The sequence below is a fragment of the Cetorhinus maximus genome, chromosome 25, assembly GCF_964194155.1.
Source record: "Cetorhinus maximus chromosome 25, sCetMax3.hap1.1, whole genome shotgun sequence".
Classification (NCBI taxonomy): domain Eukaryota; kingdom Metazoa; phylum Chordata; class Chondrichthyes; order Lamniformes; family Cetorhinidae; genus Cetorhinus; species Cetorhinus maximus.
Genome location: NC_135903.1, coordinates 36,750,011 through 36,773,988, shown reverse-complemented (window position 1 = coordinate 36,773,988; position 23,978 = coordinate 36,750,011). Strand labels below are relative to the sequence as shown.

The 23,978-nt window shown below is 41.6% G+C and overlaps 1 protein-coding gene across 5 annotated transcripts; it reads left to right on the top strand.

The window, feature by feature from the left end:
* Positions 1–110: 110 nt before the first annotated feature.
* Positions 111–23,337, top strand: LOC144668055 (ADP-ribosylation factor 2-like). Of its 5 annotated transcripts, none has more exons than XM_078529815.1 (5): positions 111–200; positions 12,886–13,055; positions 15,564–15,674; positions 18,538–18,662; positions 21,351–23,337. In XM_078529815.1, exons 2-5 carry the CDS (start codon positions 12,911–12,913, stop codon positions 21,510–21,512), a joined length of 543 nt encoding a protein of 180 aa, XP_078385941.1. In that variant the 5' UTR covers positions 111–200; positions 12,886–12,910; the 3' UTR covers positions 21,513–23,337. The 5 variants fall into 5 exon arrangements, with proteins under 5 accessions (XP_078385941.1, XP_078385938.1, XP_078385937.1 ...); XM_078529812.1 differs by lacking the exon at positions 111–200 and adding an exon at positions 299–336; XM_078529811.1 differs by lacking the exon at positions 111–200 and adding an exon at positions 527–560.
* Positions 23,338–23,978: the final 641 nt, after the last annotated feature.

Below are 23,978 nucleotides of genomic sequence, written 5' to 3'. Positions count from 1 at the left end.
GGCTAACCGGGCTGTCCATCATCCGCAGCTGGAAGCGGGGCGAGTGGACAGCGTACGCCCGGGCGTTTACACGTAAGCACGCACGCCAAAGAACGCCGGTGGCTGGAAGCGGACCCAGGAGGGAGAGAGAGTGTGGGTGAGTGAATGCGGACCCGGGAGGGAGATATTGGATGAGTGAATGCGGACCCCGGAGGGAGCGGGTGAGTGAATGCGGACCCGAGAGGGAAGGCGTGGGTGAGTGAATGCGGACCCGAGAGGGAAGGCGTGGGTGAGTGAATGCGGACCCGAGAGGGAAGGTGTGGGTGAGTGAATGCGGACCCGAGAGGGAAGGCGTGGGTGAGTGAATGCGGACCGGGGAGGGTGGGCGTGGGTGAGTGAGTGAATGCGGACCCGGGAGGGCGTGGGTGAGTGAGTGAATGCGGACCCGGGAGGGAGGGAGGGCGTGCGTGGGTGAGTGAATGCGGACCCGAGAGGGAAGGCGTGAGTGAGTGAATGCGGACCGGGGAGGGAGGGAGGGCGTGGGTGAGTGAGTGAATGCGGACCCGGGAGGGCGGGCGTGGGTGAGTGAGTGAATGCGGACCCGGGAGGGAGGGCGCAGGTGAGTGTATGCGGACCCCGGAGGGAGAGGGTGAGGAGCGGGTGGCCATTTTAGCGGCATTCCTGGACAATGGTCCTGGTGGTTCCTGAGGCCGGACGGCCGGCTGGCTGGTTGGCTGGCTGGGGTGGGGAGAGGAAAGGGAGCAGCGTCGAGTGGCTCTTTGCCAGCGCCAAACTCGGGGAGAGTGCGGCAGAATTGGATGGAAGCGGAAGTGGAGAGCCGGGCTGAGTGGTGACCGCCCTGGACCTTAGGCCTCGATCCCGGGGCGGGGGATCCTCCAGGAGGAAAGATCTGTGGCTTTTCAGAGTTGAAGTAACGTCAGTAGTTCACAGGGGTGGAGCCGGGTCTCATCACCAGGCATGGTCAAGGCTTGTTGTGAGCTTCGATATGAGCCAGTAGTCAGGAGCATGTTCTGAGAGCAGCTGGACTTGCTAACCTGGCTTTAAAATTGATTTAGATGAGGCTGGCTGGGAGGTACTTACATATGAATCAACTATAAGTTGCCAGTTGACCCTTTGATTCTAGGCAACAGCTGAGACCCATATATCTGCATCCAGATCCTGGGCTTATTTGGAAATTGTTGTTTTAAAAAAAAAATACATTTGCTTGCCAAAAGTCTTATAAACTTTGAAGATAAGGGGTGGAGGAGGAAAGGAGCTAGAATATTTGTGTCAACAGCAAAAAAAACCACTCTGGCTGTGAACACTTGAGACAAAAGCAAAAAACTGTGGATGCTGGAAATCGAAAATAAAAACAAAAATACCTGGAAAAACTCAGGTCTGGCAGCATCTGTGGAAAGGAGCACAGTGAACGTTTCAACGTTCACTGTGCTCCTTTCCACAGATGCTGCCAGACCTGCTGAGTTTTTCCAGGTATTTTTGTTTTTATACTGGCTATGAACACCTTTAGTTTGAGAAGTTGGCAGTGCTGCACTGCTAAATCCTGCTCAAATTTAAATCAATTTGCAACGAATAGATTGCCAGATTGATCTCCTTACTTAAAGGATAATAGAATGCATTTATGTAGCAGTGTTGAAGAATTAACTTGAAAATGTCCTCCTAGTACAAGTGACTTAAAGCATTTTGAGCCATAAACAGGGATGTTCTACTGGATTCTAAATAGAATAAAGTACATTTTGTAGTATAATTTTCCGCGCTTTTGTATTTTGAAGTCATGCTGACACTCTGCGGTTTCCTAGCTTCCAAAGCCATCTGAAAAACTAATAATTATTTTGTATTTCTTTCCCTACTATTGCTTTTTGTTTAAAATAATTTGGTTTAGACCAAAATATATAATTTGCATTGAAAGTGAAAGCTTTCAGTTGTAAATATTTTTTGGCTGTCTTTCATGAATGGAAACTTTGTTCGAAAATCTTTTCGATAATATAGGGACATCAGTATAGGTCATTTAACCCTTTGTGCGTGTTCTCCCATTCAATGAGATCGTGGCTGATCTGTAACTTGACTCCACACACCTTTCCTTTTGCTTAATAAAAAGTCTATCAGTCTCATGTTTAAAATTAACAATTGATCTAACATCAAATGGCATTTGGGGGAGATGGTGACGTAGTGGTAATGTCACTGTACTAGTATTCCAGGCTAACGTTCTGCGGACAAGGGTTCAAAACCCACCACTGCAACTGGTAGTAATCTGGAATTGAAAAGCTAGTCTCAGTAATGGTATCACAGAATCACAGAATTTTTACAGCGCAGAAGGAGGCCATTTGGCCTATCGCGTCTGCACTGGCTCTCTGAAAGAGCATTCCCCCTAGTCCCACTCCCCTGCCTTATCCCCGTAACCTTGCACATTCTCTCTTTTCAGGGAGCAATCCAATTCCCTTTAGAATACCTCGATCGAACCTGCCTCCACCACCCTCTCAGGAAGTTCGTTCCAGACTCTAACCACCCTCTGGGTGAAAAAAAATTTTCCTCATCACATTTACTCCTTTTAAAATTAGTTTGAACCCGTGCCCTCTAGTTCTTGATGTGCTCTTGAGTGGGAACAGTTTCTCACTATTTACCCGGTCCATACCCCTCAGGATCTTGAATACCTCCATCAACTCTCTGCTCAGCCTTCTTTCCTCCAAGAAAAACAGTCCCAACCTCTCCAATCTATCCTCATAGCTACAGTTATCTCTGGAATCATTCTTGTGAACCTCATATGTTCTCTCTCTAATGCCTAATCACATCAAAACAATCGTGTCAAAAAATAAACCAGGTTCAACAGAGTAAATCCCTCAGCTTGGCAGTTTGTACCACCCACACAGTTATTTAAATGATGAGGGGATGAGAGAAAGACAGGGGCAACTGAGCGTCCAGGCTGTCTGAGCTATTGAGATCCCACCATGTTTTCAGAAGGATTAAGAAAACAGTTTTCTATATGTTTTACTCCACCTGTTTAAAATCCTTTTAAACATCAATGTTTGCAAAGGACAACACCATTCAGCCCCTTGAGCCTGATCCTCCATTCAATTAGACCCTGGTTGATCGGCAGCCCATCCCTATTTATCAGTTTAACTCCACGTCCTTTGATGTCCTTACCCACCAAACAAAAATCTACCTCAGTCTTGAAAGTTTCAGTTGATTTGGGTGGCTACACACACCCAGAAGCTGATCCAACCCCTCCAGCAACACACATCGATCTCAAGGAATGGCTTCTCCTCCTCCAACACCAGACAGTAAACCAATGCCAGCATCCATACCAGTGGCTGCTTCCTTCTGACCATGGCTAAGTAGAGACCTCAACTGTCCCCCCTGACCAAGCTGAGCGCTCATTCCCACTGACCAACAATCTGCACGTTGTATTTGCAGCAAAGAAACAGGCCATTCAGCCAAACTGCTCGGTGCCAATCTATATGCTCCACGCAAGCTTCCTCCCACCCCTCTTTATCTAACCTCACCAACATATTCTTTTATTCCTTTCTCCCTCATGTTTATCTAGCTTTCCCTTAAATGCTAGTCACCTCCACCACTCCCTGTGGTAGTGAGTTGCACATTGTCACCACTCTTTGGGTAGAGGTGTCCTTTGTATTTCCTATTGGGTTTATTAGTGATTATCCTACATTGATGCCCTCCAGCTTTGGCCTCTCCCACAAGGGAAAGCCTCTTTACATCTACCTTACCAAATCCTTTCATAATTTTGATGGCCTCTATCAGCTCAAGCGTCAGTCTACCCTCAAGAGCTTTTTCAACCTTTCCTGACCAGCTTAACCTCTCAGTCCTCCTAAAGCTACTTTGAAGACTCTGACTCACACACGTTCACCTCAGCCTTTACATTTCAATAATCCATTTACGTTGTACAAATTGTTTCTAGCGAGAGCAGCACATGTTGGCTTTCCCATAAATGGTGTTGTAAATTCTACTGGTTTATGCTGTGGGGCTCCTGACAGCTGTTTAAAGCTATGATCATTCCCAAATAACTATCGCAATGGAGTTTCTGACTGATGGTTGTGAGTGCGCGTCTGTGGGGTGGGGGCAGGGATGTGGAGCAAGGTCTGTACAGGTCAGCAGTGAAAACATTTAAAACCAGAAACAGAAAAGGCTGCATTCAGTGGCCCAGTCAGCGCCCGTGTTCATATTCAGGTAACCAACCTGACCATGAAGTTATTGTTGATTGTCGTAAAAACCCATCTGGTTCACCAATTTCCTTCAAGAAGGAAATCTGCCCTTACCTGGTCTGGCCTACATCTGATTCCAGATCTACAGCAGTGTGGTTGACTCTTAACTTCTCTCTGCAATGGTGTGGCAAGCAACTCAGTTCAAGGTCAATTAAGAATGGGCATCAAATGTTGGTCTTGCCAGCGACTCCCACGTGCCATGAATGAATAAAGAAAAGAGTTCCAAACTGCTGCCACCTTTTGTGTGCAGAAGTGTTTCCTACTTAAATTATTGAAAGCCCTGAGTGTAACATTTGAGAGATCCTCTCTGTTCCCAGACTCTCCAACCAGCAGAAGTAGTTGCTTTCTATCTAGCTTATAAATTTGCCTTGAGATCATTGGAAACTCCGTAAGTAACACATGCTGCTTAAAGTCCTGGCAATCCTGTCCTCAAAATCCACGTAATTTAGTCCAATTTTTGCTTATTTACTGGCTGCTTCTATTTGAATGTCATTTGCCTGGAGGTTTGAAAAGGGCTGTTTTTAGTATTTGTTTTATTGATGGATAAATAATTAATGAAGATATGGAGATTTGTTGGTGTCCGCAACATGAAAAATATTCGAGTTTTGTACGCGTGAGACCTACTATTAACCACCACTTCTCTGGATCTTTCTCATAGCTTGTCCCTTTTACTTTCAATCAGAATTCTACACACCCACCATTTTGCATTGATCAAAATCTCTCAAACAATGAGATTAATAGCTAGGTTTTTCAAAAAATCGATATTGGTAAATAGAGGGATGTTGGCCTGGACGCCTGGAAGCTCCCTATTCCTCATTAAATTAAATTGTGCCGTGGGATCTTCTAACATTGACCAGAACAGGCCTCACTTTGCCACAACTGAAGAAATGACATCTCTTCATTTCCTCAGTATATTACTGGAGTTTCAGCATAGATTGTGCTGAAGCTCTTTCTACAAGGCACTTCTAACCTTCTGACCCAGAGGCAAGAGTACCATGAAATGATCTAAGCTATTTTTGTATTAAATTTCTTCTCAAATAATATGTTCCACTTTAGATATTTGTTGTTTCTATTTAATTCTCAGTGACTTATTCTAGAAATCTAGATAAAGTTATTGACAATTTCACTACTTACCTTTATTTTGAGGTAATTAAAAGTAAAGGCTTTCCCTTTGTTAAATGTAATACAGAAATCGTACCTGCTGGAATAGTTTCCATTACTTACATGTCTTTGATGTAAGGCCTGTAGCTGCCTGAATCATTTATTTACCTATATAACTTGCCAGTTAGCTCTGCAATACAAAGTAGCCTCAATGTTACCTTGAATATGGATTTTGCATCAATTAGTGTATTCCTGTTGGGATCACATAAGCCTACGTGTTGGGAGGAGGCCACTTGGCCAATTATGCCTGCGCTGACTCTTTGGAAGCAGTTGTGCTCTGACCCACATCCCTGCTTTTTGTGTGTGACCTTGTAAGTTTCTCATCCTCAAGTGCCCCTCTAGCCTCAGGGAAATTGAAGAATTAAGGCATCAAAGTTGGGCATTCTGTTTTATGAAGTGTGGCCAAATGAAATATTTGACCAAGTTTAATTTTAGTATTTGCAGGAAAAGTTCCTGTTTTGAAATTTCAAAATTAGTTGCATTAAACTGTACATTCAATCTGAAGTGGATATTGAATTGCATCATGAGAGATCATGAGGAGGATCTTGTCTAGTCAGATGACCTCACCTAAGTGAATCGTTCTGGAATGCCATCCCCAAATCTTGTCACCTCTCCCTGTTCTTTTTAAGATGGTTCTTAAAATCTAGCTTTTTGACCAAGCTTTTGGTCACCTGTCCTAATATTTCTTCATGCCAATGTCAAATTTTATTAACACTCTTGTAAAGCCCCTTGGGATGTTTTATACATTAACTTGCATTTGTATAACACCTTTATTATGATGGGCTAATCTCAGTAATGGTGACCATGAAGCTGTCATTGATTGTTGTAAAAACCCATCTGGTTCGCTAATGTCTTTTAGGGAAGGAAATCTGCCATCTTTACCTGGTCTGGCCTACATATGATTCCAGATGTGCAGCATTGTGGTTGCCTTCCGAAATGGCCTAACAAGCCACTCAGTACAAGGGCAATTAGGGTTGCACATCAAATGCTGGTCTTGACACATCCCATAAAAGAATAAAGCAAAAAAATGCAGGTGTGGATTCCTTCACTGAACCTATCTGCCCTGCCTTTTCCACCCACCCCCACCACACCACTCTGGCAGCCTTTTCTGATTTGGGAATGGTAACTTCTTTTTTGCTTAAAAAAGAGATATGTCAAAGCTTTTCAGTTTGCACTCATCAGAATACTTTGCAAGAATACCAATAAAAGTGGAAAACAATTTATACTGTATGTGAAGAGTGCTGATTGGCAAATGGTGTTGCCATGGAGAATCAATGATGATGACTGACAGTTAACTGCCCAGCATTGATTGAAATTTAAACCAGGCAGCTTGACCCTGATTGGTCAAGGCATTGCCCTGAGGAATGAGTCAGTGAATGGTTGTTACTCATTTTGTTTAGCTGAAACAGACGCAATGTGTGTACGTTCTTTCTGTTTGCAAAGAACAGGGCCCTGTGTTTATGTGTAACTTTCAGTACATGCAAATGCACCACACTGTGTAACTTTTTTGCTTGCGACTCTGGTTGTTTTGGGCATATAAACTCAAGCTCAGTATAAGTGTGCTCATTACATTCATTAAAATATTTGTTTCAAAATTAAAGTGTTTTAACAGAAAAGCTTCTTGACTGACAAGGGAGTCAAAGGATATAGGGGGGTAGACAGGAAAAATGGAGGTCACAATCAGACCAGCTATGATCTTATTAAATGGCAGAGCAGGCTGCAGGGGCTGAATGGCCTACTCCTCCTAATCCATATTTTGTATATTACAATTTGTCATTACTTACCAAGGGCTTTATTCATTTATAGTTATTGCCTTTTGACTGCAATTTCCACAAATCTTTGAGTACCCTTCAAATTTTGGAAATACGTTTCTAAGTATGTGGTAGAAATCTGTGCAAACATGCAACTCAAGTTGAGTTACCTGCTATATTGATTCCCATTGACTTTGTTTCACTCAGTGATTTGATGGCAATTGAAATTCAACAACCATATTTTTTTTTTTGGAATGATCGAGTTCTGAACATGAGACCAAGTGTCTTTATATTGGTACTGTGGAGTATTCTTCAAATGAGGATATCTGATATCCATGTGCCCTCTTCCCTTTTAAGTTTGCTACAATAATCCTATTGTCAGACCTGAAGGAACTGAATGTGTATTTTTCCAGTGCCGTTGGTGGCATATCTTCAACTGCTAAGGCCATGGGCTCTGGAATTCCCTTCTTAAACCTTTCTGCCTGTTTCTCCCTTTAACACGCTTCTTAAAACTTACTTCTTTGAGGAAGAATTCGGTCATTGCCCTAATCTCCTTATGTGGCTCTGTCAAGTTTTTGCTTTATAACACTCCAGTTGATCATGTTGAGATGTTTCATGACATTAAAGGCACTATATTAAATACAAGTCATTGGGCTCACAAAGCTTGTCCCCTTATTTAGATGGTAGAAGTATTATGTTCCTGCTGATGGAATTACCTCCTTATGTTTAATGTGTGCTACATTGCATGCTGGGATGGTGTTACCGTGCTGATGTGATTGGCCGCTGTGTGTGAAACAGTGATTTCTGCCATTATTGGTGAGAACCGGTCTTTTTGGATTTCTAACGTAATGTATTTTTGTTGCATTTCATATTGTCTTGTAAGTTGATGGCTGACATTCTGTTGGTCACATTTCTTTAACCAAAATCTTCACTTTTTTTTGAGAAAAAACTAGATTTGATAGAAGCTGCTTCTTGGGTTACAGTTGCCTATCAAGATGGGAAATGTCGCCTAACATTCTTTTATCACTATCGTTTGGAGACCAGAAAAGCAACCCAATTTACCCATTTAATTTAATTAAACTTAACAAAATGGATGGATATAAAAACTGAAAATACTCAGCAGATCTGGCAGCAAATGTAAAGAGAGAGAGAGAGTTAACATTTCGAGTCAATGGCCTTCCATCAGAATTCTGATGAAAGATCATCAATCTGAAAAGTTAACTGTTAATTAATCAAATGTTCACGTAATTAAACACACCAAAAAAAAAGCTGTAATGCTTAACACGCCTCAAATTCTTGATATGTTGGGATATTTTCGATTATTGTTTGCTCCAAAGTACAGATTTCTTCCCATCTCATCAAGATGGCATTCATTTACTTTGAACCATGTTGCTTACTTCTGTCCTAGCTCTCCTCCAACATCTTGCCAGGTTGCCTGATTCAGTGCTGCAGCTTATGTCCTCATCTGCACTATAACCTGCATCGGGGGAGATGGTGGCATAGTAACGTTGCTGGACTAGTAATCCAGAGACCCAGGCTTTCGCTCTGGGGACATGGGTTCAAATCCCACCACGGCAGCTGGTAGAGTTTGAATTCAGTTAATAAATCTGGAATATAAACCTAGGGCGGAATCATCCCAGATTTGCGGGTGGCCGGTTTTCATGCTGTATTGTCCCAAACTTGCCACCTTATTTATGCATTCTGGGAAGCATGCCGTTTCTATGGCAGGTGGGCTCCGATTTGCCTGCCACGCCATCACCTCGCTGCTTCATCACGCCAGGCACCACATTTTAAGTACAGCTGCGCTCAGTGCTTCCAGCCCAGGGCTGCAGCAAAGAAGACATGGCCCTGAAAGGCAAGAAGACTGCAGCCCTTGAGCACCCTTTGGATGCCAAGGAAGCCCATTGTGATGCCCTCTACCCCCGCTCTGGCTGCAGGAGGGGGCAGCAACATTACTACGGCTTGGTAGGTGATGGCAGTGGTGATCAGTGCCAGTGCTGGGCAGAAGAGGTTGGCTATCCAATGCAGATAGAGGATGAATGATCTCATCTGTGCAGCCAGGGTATGGCAACCATCTCAGCACTCTAAACTCTCACACTCAGGCACAACATATATTCACTCGCATCTTGCTTGCTGTCAACCCAAGGGACATCACCCATTCTCACACATGCCTTCACAAGTCCATTTGGCCTCATCTCCTCTAGAGACTGCCTCCTCAGGTATCACCATCTTGAGGCCACTTACACAGATCAGCATGTGCCCCCACACACACCCTGGGTTACCCTTCTTCCCCAGTACAGCCCTGCAGCCATTGAAAAGACACCCACACATGGCTGATCTGGCAGGTAGAGACCTGCTGTGAGCCCCCTTAAAAGTGATATGGTGCTGTCTGTGAAGCCTGGTGGTGATGACTACGAGTGCTGCCCGAAGCAAGGTGGGCAAACAAACCTTGAAGTCCCAAGTGAAGTGCAGCCTGCCGAGTGCACACCGCTTATGTGCTGTTCTGGAGCCTGTTGGCATATTTTCCCCCCGATGTGGGCAGACGATCTAGCTGGGGGAGAAGAGAATGAGTCTGGTGGACGGGTCTAATAATGATGTGCTGATGTATTATAATACGAGGTTCCTGGCATCTGATGACCGGGCCGCTGAACGGGCGATTGCAAACTGGTTTCACGCTGCCATGAAACCGATTGTGCCATATTGTCTGCTCACGCCACCAAACATGCCCAGTGCCAGCGGGCGCGGAAAATCCCAGCCCTAGTCCCAGTGATGGTGACCATGAAACGATCATTGATTGTCATAAAAATCCATCTGGTTCACTCATGTCCTGTAGGGAAGGAAATCTGCCATCCTTACCTGGTCTGACCTACATGCGACTCCAGACCCACAACAACGTGGGTTGACTCTTAACTGCCCTCTGAAATAATTTAGCAAGGTCAGTTAGGGATAGGCAACAAATGCTGGCCTAGCCAGACACCCACATCCCATGAAAGAATAAATCAGTATCGCCTTGTCCTCACCAAATTCCACCAGCTTCCCATGTTCTAGAAAATTTTATTTTAGAAATCACTGTCGCTTCACCTGTTCCTGCTTCTGTTTGCTCACTTTGATTGTCTAGCATTTGTTGTCTTATTCTCTGCCCCATCATCAGCCATTTCTTCAGTCATTTGCTCCATCCCTCTACATGGGCTTTTGGTCCCCTCTGGGTGATCTTCATTCAGTCTTCAATCCCCTCTTCACTCTAACCCTTGGGCCATTGTATTGTGATATCTTTGTGCATAATGAATGCTATAGAAATACAAGATATCCTAAATTATGCTGATTGGACAGCCTGCAAAGCCCAAGGATCTTCTAGCTGGCTTTCTTGGCTTTTGGTTTTTTTAAAAATGCCCTGATTTTTTTAGTCATAGCTGACACTCTCCATTTGGCAATTGGGAATTGAGCCCATAAATCCAATGTTAATGTTTCTTTTGATCATCTTTAACACAGCTAAAAAGGTTTCGCATTTAGCCACACTACCTACAGATGGAGAGTTATAAAATTGAAACTTAGAACTGCAAAGTGTTCTTGAGTCTGCATTAAATTTCAGCTCAAGTATCTTTATTCCTGTATCTAAGCCATATTACGTAGAATTTTACAGCGCAGGAGCAGGCCATATCAGCGTGATCAGTCTGTGTCCATGTGAGCCTCCTTCCACCTTGGTTCATCTCACTTGAACAACATATCCTTCTATTCCTTTCTACCTCATACACATATCTAAATTCCCCAAAATGCACCAAGCTAATTCTCAACCGCTCCCTGTGGTAGCGAGTACCACATTCCCATCACTCGGGAATGTCGAAATTTCTTATAAATTCCTTGTTGGGTTTAATAGTGACTATCTTGTATTTGTGACCTTTAGTTATGACACCATGGATCCTAACTCCAGCATCTACATTAATTCTTATGTGAAAATCTGATTAATTTAACATTGTTTCCCTTGAAGTCACACTTTTTTAAAAAACGCAACTAGAACATTATGTGAGAGCAATTCCTCAATTAAATAGTTGATGCCCAAGCAGTGGTCCCTGTAACACTCCATTAGTTACAGTTTGCCAACCTGAAAATAACTCATTTATCCTGACTGTAGTTAGCCAATCCTCTATCCATGCAAATGTAACACCCATAATGCCACAAGCTCTTATCTTGTGCAGTAACCTTTAATGTGACACTTGATCAAATGCCTTTTGGAAATCCAAATACCATTCATCTGCTGGTTTTCCCTTTATCCACCCTGCTTCTTACATCAAAGAATTCCCTCAAAGAATGCCAAACACCATTTCCCTTTCACAAAATCACGTTGACTCTGCCTGATTGAATTATGATTTTCTAAATATCCTGCTGCTGCTACCCTAATAATGGAATCTAGCATTTTCCCAATAGCAGGTGTTAGGCTAACTGGCCTATAGATTCCTGTTTTCTGTCTCCCTCCTTTCTTGAATAGTGGTGTTACATCTGCATTTTCCAATCTGCTGGGATCTTTTGGGAATCTAGGAAATTTTGGAAGATTACAACCAATGCATCCACTATGTCTACAGTCATTTCCTTTAAGACTCTAGGATGCAAGCCAACAGATCCTGGGGACTTGTCAGCCTTTAGCCCCATTAGTTTTCCTAGTATTTTTTCTCCAGTGTTCACGATTGTTTTAAGCTCCTCTCCCTTTTTCCTTTGCTTTTCTACTATTCTTCAGGTGCTTTTGTGTCTTCTGCTGTGAAGGCATATACAAAACACTTGTTCAAACCTGTGCCATTTCCTTGTTTCCCATTATTAATTCCCCAGTCTGACCCTTTAAGGGACCAATGCTCACTGTTGCTGCTTTTTCCCCTTTTGTATATTTGTGTAAGCTTTTATTGTATTTTTATATTTGCTAGTTTTCTCTCTTCCAATTTCTCCCTCTTTATTATTTTCATCACATGCAGACTTTGAAGTTATGCCCTGTATGCCCAAGCCCAGAGCATTGCTGTTACAATTATATCACAAATGCTGATCTGTAATCTGACACTAGTGAATGCATAAAGAATCTGTTTTGTTTGGCGTTAGCACTTCAACTGAGATTAAGAACAAGATGCAGTTTTATCGTAAAAATACTCATGCAGTAGAAATCCAAGTGCTTCGTAGCTAATGTCCTCTGGTATTGATGTACAAGCATTTTAATGAACTTAATAGTTTTATTTGCTTATTGCCAATAAGTTTGTTTTTGACCAGCTAAATTTATTCAGATTGTACAATGCTCAGTTATTCCAGTTGACAGCATATTTATTTAAATGGCAGGATTTGTGACAGCTGTGTGAGATTATGCACCCAACAGTACAAATTTCTGTATTAAAATTTGACTAAAATAGCTAGTGTTTGATGATTTGTCTACAAAATCCTTTACTGTTTTCATGTGTAAACCAAGCAGCAGCAAATTCAAATATTCTAATGGTAACAACAACTAATAAAGATCTTGGAAATGTCAATTTATTCATACAATTTTAGCTTAAATAGTACTAGTAGAACCCTTCCCATTTATTTTGGAAGAAAAGGAACAAACAGGTTTGTTGTATTTTGTCTATTGCTATAACACCATTAACAGCATTGTGTGCTGACCATGAAGTCAAATGTCTACAAGGGAGTGGCATGATTGGGTTTATCTTGGAGCAGACCACATATGTGGAGGGAATGCAATACTCCCCGTCCGCTGCAGTATAACGTTAAGCTGCTTTTTTCTTTTTTCTTAGGACTGGTCAGAAAAACAAAGACGCCATGGGGAATTTCTTTGACATCTTCAAGAGTTTTTTTGGGAAGAAGGAGATGCGAATTCTTATGGTGGGACTGGATGCAGCAGGCAAAACCACAATTCTGTATAAACTCAAACTTGGGGAAATTGTAACAACTATTCCCACTATTGGTAAGGGCTGATATTTTTCTTAATAATGAAATTAGTGGTAATTGGTGAGGTAAGACATTGTTCTGTGGAGGATAGTGCAAGTCTTGTCTGATGCTAAGGAAGTTAACTCAAGGAATGGAGAAGCTAACTTGTGTGGGACAGTCAAACTCAGTTTACATGGGCATGATCAAACATCCTTGGACTTGGCATTTAGCAAATTCTGCAAATGTTATTTGGACCACATCAACTGGAAATTGTATGTGTTTTTCTAATTTTCTGGGTGTAAAGCAGGCACAATGTATACCAATTTCTGGACAGGAGATCTGGCTCCCAATTTGTGCCAGTGGCATGTCAGCCTCGTAGTGGTGTTCACTGTTTTCAGGCATATCTTGTGGCTGTCTGAAACAATGTTGGAATAATTTTACCCTGCCGCAGGTGTGAGGGGGGTAAAAAAACAAAGCTAGGTGAACATGAAATGTCTGACTAATTTTGATAGTTTTACAGTGGTCCTTGAAGGGACTGCTTGAATTTGCTAAACAGCTGGTAGGGAAAGTGTATTTTTTACTTCCTTTCTAAGCCTGGAGGAGCAGAAGTGACCCAGCTCCAGAGTATTATGGGTTATGAACCTACAAATTAGGAGTGCGAGTAGGCCATTCAGCCCTTTGAGCCTGTTCCACCATTCAATAAGATCATGGCTGATCCAATTTTAACCTCAATTCCACGTTCCTGCCCAATCCCGATAACCTTTCATCCCCTTATCAAGAATGTATCTACCTCTGCCTTAAAAACGTTCAAAGACTTTGCCTCCACTTCCTTTTGAGGAAGAGAGTTCCAAAGGCACTCAACTGAGAGAGAAAAACTCTGCTTATATGTCTTAAATGGGTGACCCCTTATTTTTAAACAATGACCCCTGATTCTAGTTTCCCCCAAAAGAGGAAGCATCCTTTCCACATCCATCCTGTTGAGGCCCCTCTTAGTCTTCTAAACTCCAACAGATACAAGCCTAGCCCGCCCAGCCTTTCCTCATAAGACAACCTGCCCTTTCCAGGTATTAGTCTAGTAAACCTTCTCTGAGCTGCTTCCGACGCATCTACATCCATCCTTAAATAAGGAGACTAATACTGTATACAGTACTCCAGATGTGGTCTCACAAATATCCTGTATAACTGAAGCATAACCTCCCTACTCCCTACTCAATTCCCCTCACAATAAACAATAACATTCTATTTGCTTTCCTAATTACTTGCTGTACCTGCATACTAATCTTTTGTGATTCATGCACTAGGACATCCAGATCCCTCTGTCTCTCTAAGCTCTGCAATCGCTTACCGTTTAGATAATCTTTTTTATTCTTCTTGCCAAAATGGACAATTACTACCAGCTTATACTGAGCCTTCCTGTATCTTGCTCCTTGCATGTCAGTTGTGGTTCAGTTGATAGCATACTCGCCTGAGTCTGAAGGTTGTGGGTTCAAGTCCCACTCCAGGACTCGAGGAAAATAAATCAAAGGCTGACATTCCAGTACAGTACTGAGGGGGTGCTGCACTTTGGCACCTCTGTGTCACCTTTCAGATGAAAAGTTAAACCAAGGCTCCTCTGCTCTCTCTCAGTTGGGTATAAAAGAACCCATGGCACTCTTTCAAAGAAGTGCCAGGGGAGTTATTCTTGGTGTGTTGGCCAATATTTATTCCTCAGTCCCTTTGCAAAAACAGATTATATGTTCATTACCGCATTCTTATTTGTGGGTGTTTTCAGTGCACAAATTGGCTTCTGTATTTCCTAAATTACAATGGTGACTAAGCTTCAAAAGTACTTAATTGACTGTAAAGCTTTGAGGCATCCAATGTTTGTGAAAGGCACAGTATAAATGTAAGTCTTTTTCCCACGTATTGGAGCTTATGAGGTAAAAATTACTCAACCCTAAGTAAATTTTCAAAACCCAGATACTGTTGAAGTTGTCATTTTTCAAACTGTGGGTCTTTGACAAAATAATCTTAAACTTGCTGAGTCCAGGAAATGTCGAATTGCTGCTTCAAGAACTTAATACTTTGTTGGTACGGCTTGGAGACCACTGCTGATGTCTGAATCAAATGCTTTTCTGTCTTGCTGTTTTGACTATGCTTGTATAGCCAAAATTGGTTTCAGTTCTTGGCCAGCTATTAAGTGCAACAAATGCTTTGCAATATTAGTGAGCATGATTGTTCCTCTGAACTTAAAATACTGTGCCTTTTATATAAAAAAACACAATGAACTTGTGCATTTTTTGGCCTGGAGGTCAGAGAATACGCAATATGATCCGTGGTGACTCTTAATTTGTCATTCCATCTACTTGGTTCTTCTCCAACAGCACAGCTGTGATGAACGTCTGCATCCTACTTAGTCATTTTCAAAGCTAAAGACAGTTAAATGTTAAATTCTGAAGCAGTTATTGTTGGGAAGGGATATGTAGCACAATAAATGGTTATTATAACCCTTAATGTACAAATTTAGTACAAGTTCTAGCATAGTTATTTTTCATTTATGTTGCAGGTTTTAATGTGGAAACAGTAGAATACAAGAATATAAGCTTCACAGTATGGGATGTGGGCGGTCAAGATAAAATTAGATCTCTTTGGCGGCACTATTTCCAGAATACACAAGGTATGAATTATAATCTCCCACAGGTGTGTATCAAGTTGGAATAAATCTCAATTATTTGCTATTCAAGTTTTTTTTTGTATTTATAAATTGTATTTTCCAACCAGGAAGTTGCATTTAAAGGTTCCATTTATTTTTGAGATTCTAATTCAGAACCTTAGGTGCACAATCCTAGTATTCAGCATCCCATGTCTATTGAAAATAAGGTGCGGTAGGATCTTCTGTGTCCAACTGAGTTTAATATCTTAATCTGAACAATGGAATACACACACTGCATTGAAATTTGAGCTTAAGCCTGAAATCTTGAACTGGGCCTAAACCTACAACCTTCTAACTTAGTGGGAGTGCTGAGCCTAGGGTGATGTCTTCACAAGAAGAGGATAGTGGAAACTATTCTCAATTAATTTGAGTTGGAGCAATTGTATGTATGATGCAGTTTACATATTTGCTCAATACTCCTGTTTAGATTAGATATCCTTCGGGCAGCTCCAGATGTCCTCCCTGCAGATATCTTAGCTGAAATTTAGCAATTCCTTACTTGAAAACAGAATTACTGAGTGCTGGAAATCTGAAATGAAAACAGAAAATGCTGGGAAAACCCAGCAGATCTGGCAGTATCTGTGAAGAGAGAAACTTAACATTTCAGGCTGATGACCTTTCATCAGAACTGAGAAAAGTTAAAAATAGACTTTGAGTAAGGGGTGGGTGGGACAAGGATGAAAGGAAAGTCCGTGATAGGGTGGAAAACGGGAGAGATTGAATGACAGAAGAGTTAGTCTTGCAGGGCCATAGGGAATGGTGATGGGGCAAGAAAAGAAACAAACAAAAGAATAAAAGCAAAATACTGCAAATGCTGGAGATCTGAAATTAAAAAAGCAAGTGCTGGAACAACTCAGCAGGTCTGGCAGTATCTGTGGAGCGAGAAACATTGTTAAAGTTTCGAGTCCAATATGACACTTCTTCGAAACAAAACATGTGCTTCGAGCAGATGTGCTCTTGACTGACAACAATGAGAAAAACCAAAGCATGCAAGGAAAAGGGATCAAAATGGAGGGAGCCGGGTGGGAGAGAAGGTATTTATGGTCTGAAATCATTGAAGTCCATCGAAAAGCGAATAATGCAGATGTTGAGTTTAGAAGGCTGTAAAGTGCCTAATCGAGAGATGAAGTGTTGATCATTGAACTTATGTTGACTTTCTGTGGAACAGTGAAAACAATCACAACCTATTAGATCTCTAACTTTTCCCAGCTCTGATGAAAGGTCATTGACCAGAAATGTGTTCTCCCTATCTTACTCTCTTTCCCTCGCCCCTTCTCTCAACAGATGTTGCTGAGTATTTCCAGCATTTTCTGATTTTTATTTACATACATCATTGACCAGAAATGGAACTAGACTAGCTATATAAATACTGTGGTTACAAGAGCAGGTCAGAGACTAGGAATCCTGCGGTGAGTAGCTCACCTGACTCCCCAAAGCCTGTTCACCGTCTACAAGGCATAAGTCAGGAGTGTGATGGAATACTCCATTTGCCTGGATGAGTGCAGCTCCAACAACACTCAGGAAGCTTGACACCATCCAGGACAAAGCCCGCTTGATTGGCACCCCATCACAAACATTCACTTCTTCCACCACTGACACACAGTAGCAGCAGTGTGCACCATTTACAAGGTGCACTGCAGGAACTCACCAAGGCTCTGTAGACAGCACCTTCCAAACCCAAGACCACTACCATCTAGAAGGACAAGGGCAGCAGACTCATGGGAACATCACCGCCTGGAAGTCCCCCTCCAAGCCACTCACCATCCTGACTTAAATATATCATCGTTCCTTCTCTGTTGCTGGGTCAAAATCCTGGAACTCCCTCCATAACAGCATTGTCGGTGTACCTACACTATATGGACTGCAGCGGTACAAGAAGGCAGCTCACCACCACCTTCTTGAGGGCAAAGAGAGATGGGAAATGCTGGTCTAGCCAGCGATGCCCATGTCCCATAAATGAATATTTAAAAAAAAACCCCTCTCTCTCTCTCTCTCCACAGAAGTTGCTGAGTATTTCCAGCATTTTCTGATTTTTAAGTACATACTTGAGCTTAGACTGCTCCAGAGTCAATTGTATCTCAAGCTGATGGGTATGGAAAGATGGATATGCTGCTTCGCAGATTTGTACTATTTTAAAGCTATAGAGCCACTTGACTTGGAGATTCATGACTTTTTGGGAGGTTTCACAAAATAGTGGAAAATGGATACTAAATTTTTACAACTTAAATTAAACCTGTGAATGGGGGAATTGAACACAAAGAAGGCGTCTTACTTGAACATGCCCACTCCTTCCAGGTAACTGACTCCGGAATCAGGTCTGGTCATTGTTACACTAACAGTAAATTTCAGTGGTACTGAGAGTTGCACACACCTTATGATGGCGCTTAATGTTTCAACACAAAAGGTAAAGTCAGTAAGAACCATAGCACAGAGAAGAGGACATTTGGCTATCACACTTGTACTATCTCGGATAAAACTACCCATGGACTCCCTTACCCATGCCTTCTTTAAAATGTTTGGGTGAAATTGGTTTTCAGAGATAGCGCAAATTGGGCAATAGCAAATCGGCAGCCTGTTTGAGATTCTACCTAATGTTCTTGTACATTGATTTCTATGGAACTGAAAACTGACCAAGGTGTGAAAACACTATCTCCTGTTCCATGCAACAACCATTTCAGCCCTCTAATTTTTCAAATATTTATCTAATGTGTTAACATGCAAGCGTCCTGAATGTAATTTACAACTGACCCTGAAGTCAATGTTTACTGTTCTGTCATCGGGTACACAATTGATGCATCTTGAGTCTCAACATGCTTTCTTCTTAAAGGCCTAATATTCGTTGTCGACAGTAATGACCGAGAGCGCATCAATGAGGCAAGGGATGAGTTGAATCGAATGCTATCAGAAGAAGAGCTGAAAGACGCCGTGTTATTAGTCTTTGCAAATAAGCAGGTAAGTCGAGGCATGTGGATTTTCACAATCTCTTACACCATAGCTATTCAATTTGACTCTTTTACCAGCAGTCCATACTGTTACACTTCTGTAAACAGATTTGGTTAAATGCCAGGCTCTCAGACCAAGTAGCTCAGCAAAAGAAATGACTTGATATTCGGCTTCATTGCCCTTGAACTACGATCTTTGTTTAAATATAGTGTCTTACGTTACTTCAGGACGATTCAAAACACCTTACAGTGAAGAATTTTTGAGGTGTAGTTGATGTTGTAATGTAGGGGAAACAGCAGCTAATTTGTGCACTGCAAAGCCCCAGGTAATGTTTTAATGGTGTCGGAGGTGGATAAATTTTGGTAAGGGTGCAGTGAAGAGCCTCTTGCAGGTCTCCAAATATCACTCTGGGACTTTAAAATCCACCTGAGAGGGCAGAGAGAGCCTCAGATTATCATTCAAAAGATGGTGCTTCCTACTGTACTGAAGTGTCAATCTAAGATTATGCTAAAATTCCTAGAATGATACTTGAACCCATAGCCTCCTCACTTGGATGCTAATTCTACCAAGTTATGGTTGATTCTCAGAATGATTTGTCTGTATTTTGATTAGGTTTGCATGTAAGAAAAGACAATTTAGGAGTATTCGAGGGTTGTTGATATATGTGGACTTGTTTCTGCCCATAAACTTTGGGAAAACAGGAGGAAACCTGGGCTCGGGAAAAATAGACTACGCATGGTCGTTTTTTTTTCTGACACATGTTCATCATTCAAGGTGTACCTTTTTTGAAGCCATTTGATCTGGAATTTTTTACAGCCTTCTTCCAAGAGCATATACTGGTAGAGTAGCAGAGAAGTCAAGAGCTGCAAACAAGTTTAGGTCTCAACAACGGCTTTTCTTAGATTTTGGTGCCATTAAAAAATCTTTTTATGAGAAGTGCAAATCTTCAGTGATGGAGTAGGGGACTGTGGAAGATTTGCATACCTGCAGAAGCACATGCATTATGAGCTATGCAGTGACTTGAAATATATACATTACTTTGACCCATTGTGTTGAGGGAGATTGCTGATTCCTTATTAAGATGCTTTATACTGAGATGTAAAAATCTAGGCTGAAAATGTTGCTTTCATCTTAATGTGGGTCAGTTGGAATTCCTTGTACATATTAAGGCTGTTTAAATATCACTACAATTACCAGGAGTTGCATGTCTAGACTTGAGTATTTTCTGCCGAGAATTAGGAATTAGCTTGATTTTGTTGCCATCCCCTCCACACCGCCCCCACTTCTTTGCCTTGCTGCTTAAGAGCACTAAGTATTTTTCATACGGTGGTTAAGGGATGCTTAACTGAATTATGGACTACAGAAACACTTTGATTTCAAGTCAAATAGAATATACTGAACTTCAGCAAAACCTTGATAAGTTTGAATTAGAAAAGCTAACAGAGCCATATCCCTGTATTAACAGGGAAAGGCAATAATGTTTCACTTCCCTTGATACCACAAGGTCCCATTTCTGGATCATGCTTGCTAAGCTGGTTGATCGCCACAGCAATTTTTGTTTTTATAGTGTTTTGAATGTATTGAAATGTCCCAAGGCACTTCACAGGAACATGATAGAACAAAATGTGACACTGAGTCACATAAGGACATATTAGGTCAGATGTCCAAAAGTTTGGTCAAAGAGGACAGTTTTAGGGAGTCTCTCAAAGGAGGAAGGTGAGGTAGAGAGGCGTAAGGAGAGAATTCCAGAGCTTAGGACCTCGGCAGCTGAAGACGTTACCACCAATGGTGGAACAATTAAAATTGTGAATGCTCAAGAGGCCAGAATTAGAGAAGCGCAGTTATCTTGGAGGGTTGTGGGGCTGGAGGAGCTAGAGACTGAGAGGGGCAAGACCTTTGAGGGATTTGAAAACATGGATGAGAATTTTAAAGTCAAGACATTTCTTGACTGGAAGCCAGTGTCGATAAGTGAGTGTGTGATAGATGAACCGGACTTGCTGTGAGTGAGGACATGGGCAGCAGAGTTTTGGATGACCTCAAGCTTATGGAACTTGAAATGTGGGAGACCAACCAGGAGTGCTTTAGAATAGTTGAATCTCTAGAAGTAATGAAGGCATGAGTGAGTATTTCAGTAACAGATGAACTAAGTTAGGCAATATTATTGAGTTGGAAATAGGCAGTCTTAGTCATGTCGCGAATATGAAGTCACAAGCTCATCCCTGGATAAAATCTCAACCGAAATAGCATTTGGATTCTACAATTGCCCTTGCTTTCCTGGCTTGGGGAGATGGGGGAGTGATGGGAAGATGGGGGAGTGATGAGGAGAGTAAATTAGTCACGCCTCCCACTTGATAGTTATCTCATTGACTCCTGTAAACTGGCAGGAACAAGCTCACTTGTAATGCCCTCAGTGATAATGTAGTCTGACAGCTGCTGGTGAGGCTTGAAGGAAGGATGGGCACTTGGGAGAGATACCAAAAAGCCCCTGTACTTCTGGAGCTCTTTCCCCAGAGATAGATGGCATATTCTGGAGGGGTGGAGGAAAGGCTGCTGGATGCATGCAGAGAATTGAGACGTTAGAGCGGTATGTTGTTGTGCTACCTTGAGATGATTTGAATTGAAAGTAAATGACCATCTTTCTAGTGTACGAGAAAGCAATCCTGATGGTGTTACATTCAAAATTCTTTCTTCTTGCAGGATTTGCCCAATGCGATGAATGTTGCAGAAATCACAGATAAACTGAACCTGCACCAACTCTACCAAAGAATTTGGTACATCCAGGCAACCTGTGCTACCAGTGGCGATGGTCTTTATGAAGGTCTCAATTGGCTGGCTAATCAACTTGGAAAACAGAAGTGATCCATTCCACTTTCTGCCTCCACATGACCAACCATGCTGCTGTGTGCGTGTGTGTGCGTCTGTGTGTGTGTATGTGTGTGCACGCGCGTGTGTGTAAATTGTTGAGTGGGAGCAGTTTCCTCACCATGTGCCTTTTATAATACAGAAGGGTTAGGGACACTACTTAGTTGAACTGGTATTATGAAGAATTATGAAAGTATTTTACTAATAAAAATGAATGGTTCTAGTTTTGGAATAGTGGCCAGTGATACTTGTAGGCATGAAGTCAGTTTGCAGCATGTAATTGCTAGCTGTCCAAACATTAGGACCATGATGTGCTATTTTATGGCCCCTTTTTCTAACTCATGGTGGTGGGGAGCAGGGGAGATGTGCTTGATCTCCAGCAAATATTGTTGTGGAATTTGATAGCAGGACTGCAAACCTTGCTTGCAATTTCATCTGAACTTTTTGTTGTCCTGAACCTGAGTGGTGCAGGCTGGTTTTAAATTGTGCTCATATACTGAAAATTTGGGGGTGGGGAAAGGTGAAAATCCATATCTTTTCTAGGGAAATTGGTTTTGATGACTCTGCAAAAAAAAAGGAGCGGAATTGTGTCCACGTATGGACAACTCTGTGCTGAATGGTGCAATGTTATGGGTTTGTAGAAACTTAAATCCTGCAACATAAATAACGTGTGGAGGTCACTGAGGCTGCTGCTCCCATTCCTCTGTTTTGTGAAGATTTTGAGCGACACTTGTATGTATTTACTACAAGGGAGGGGTGAAGGGTCAGATGCATAAATAACAAATATCTAACCCTTTTTACTTGTAAATACCAAGGGGCAACCACCCGCTCCCCCCCCCTTTAAAAAAAAAAGTACTTGGTGCCTCTATCCCCACAACAACACTACAAGACAAGTGATTTTAAAGGCACGCTTGATCTCCATTAATGGTATTTGGCATTAAACTTTGAGATGATGGGAATTTAAAATTGCACACCTGTGTTCTTGGAATCCTCCCCAAAATGTCTGACACAGCTACTAAAAAAAGAAATTTGAAAACTCTTCAGGTTGTTTGAAGATTATTTAGGTTTAGTCAGAATATTTATCGTCAACAAACCAGTAGTATCCATTTCAAATTGACTTTGTGTGTTAATGACCAATCGAATACAGATGCCTTCTGCACAAACTGAATATAGCTAAAACACTGTTACAAGTTGACCTTAAGATGCATACTGCAATCTTGTTAACTAGCAATACAGAAGGGGAGAAGTCAGCTGGGAATTGCCTGAATCAGTTTACAAAAGTGAAATACTGTGGATACTAGAAATTTGAAATAAAATCAGGAAATGCTCAGCAGGTCTGGCAGTGTCTGTGGAGCGAAAAATAGAGTTAATGTTTCAGGTTCCTGGACCAACAAAAGGCCCAAAACTGCTGAGCAATTCCAACATTTTCTTATTCTATTTACTCTTTAGTTACAGGATTTAAGAAAACGATGTAATGTAGTAATATATTTTAAGCGGACAGACGTTATACATGAAAGCAATAGTGAAGCTTTGATTTTTTTTTGAAATACTGAAGGCAGACATCAAAAGGGGAGCAAATATAATATCTAATCTTAAAAAAAAAAGTCAGGTTGTTTTTAAACTATATTTGAAAACCTGCCTTGAATGCACTTGTATTAAAGGTATCTCCTAGGGTAAATGATCATGTTACATAGCAGCGTGTTACTGTGCCTGTGTAAGACTGAATTCCTGCCAGGTTTTGTGGGATGTGTTTGAGGGAGGTGGGAGAAGAAAATGTTTGCAAATATTTCTGCTAGCAATAAAATTTCATTCCCCGTTTTAATCTTGTGTGTCTTGATTGATGCCAGGGCAGTTTGTTCAGTTATTTAAATTGGAATGCTGTGTTGGGTGGGGTATATCCAGACATTGCAGAGTGAAAAGTTCATTCTAATTACAATTAAAGTAATATATTAAATTCCACAGCTGTAGTAATATATTTTCATTGTTTTAATTTTTTTTAAAAAGGAGCAGTTTTTAAGTAATTCAATGCACTGAAGGTCAATCAAATTAAGATTGCATAATTAATGTTCTAAAACCATCAGGTCGTGTCCAATCCTGAAGCTGAGGGGAGTGTTTATATATATTTTACCCAGACTAAAGTCAAATCTCCTGACTACGACTGTAGTTCTCCCAATGAAAACAGGAGATCACACTGCGAGGAATGGTTTTGACAAGTTAATTCATTCATCATTGCAGTTTTTGGTTTTAAAAACAAATAAATCAATACCCACTAAACTTCTTGCCCAACTTATTCCTCTCTCATCCCAATGTCAAGAGTCTAAAGAAGCGGCCAAAGAAAACCAATATTAGCAAAAAAGATGGTGAACAATTGTAGTAGGGATGGTGAGAATTTTTTTTCCATATTTTGAATTTCCATTGGCCCAACTATTAATCAGTGCTAGTTTAAAGATATGGCTTGCAAGC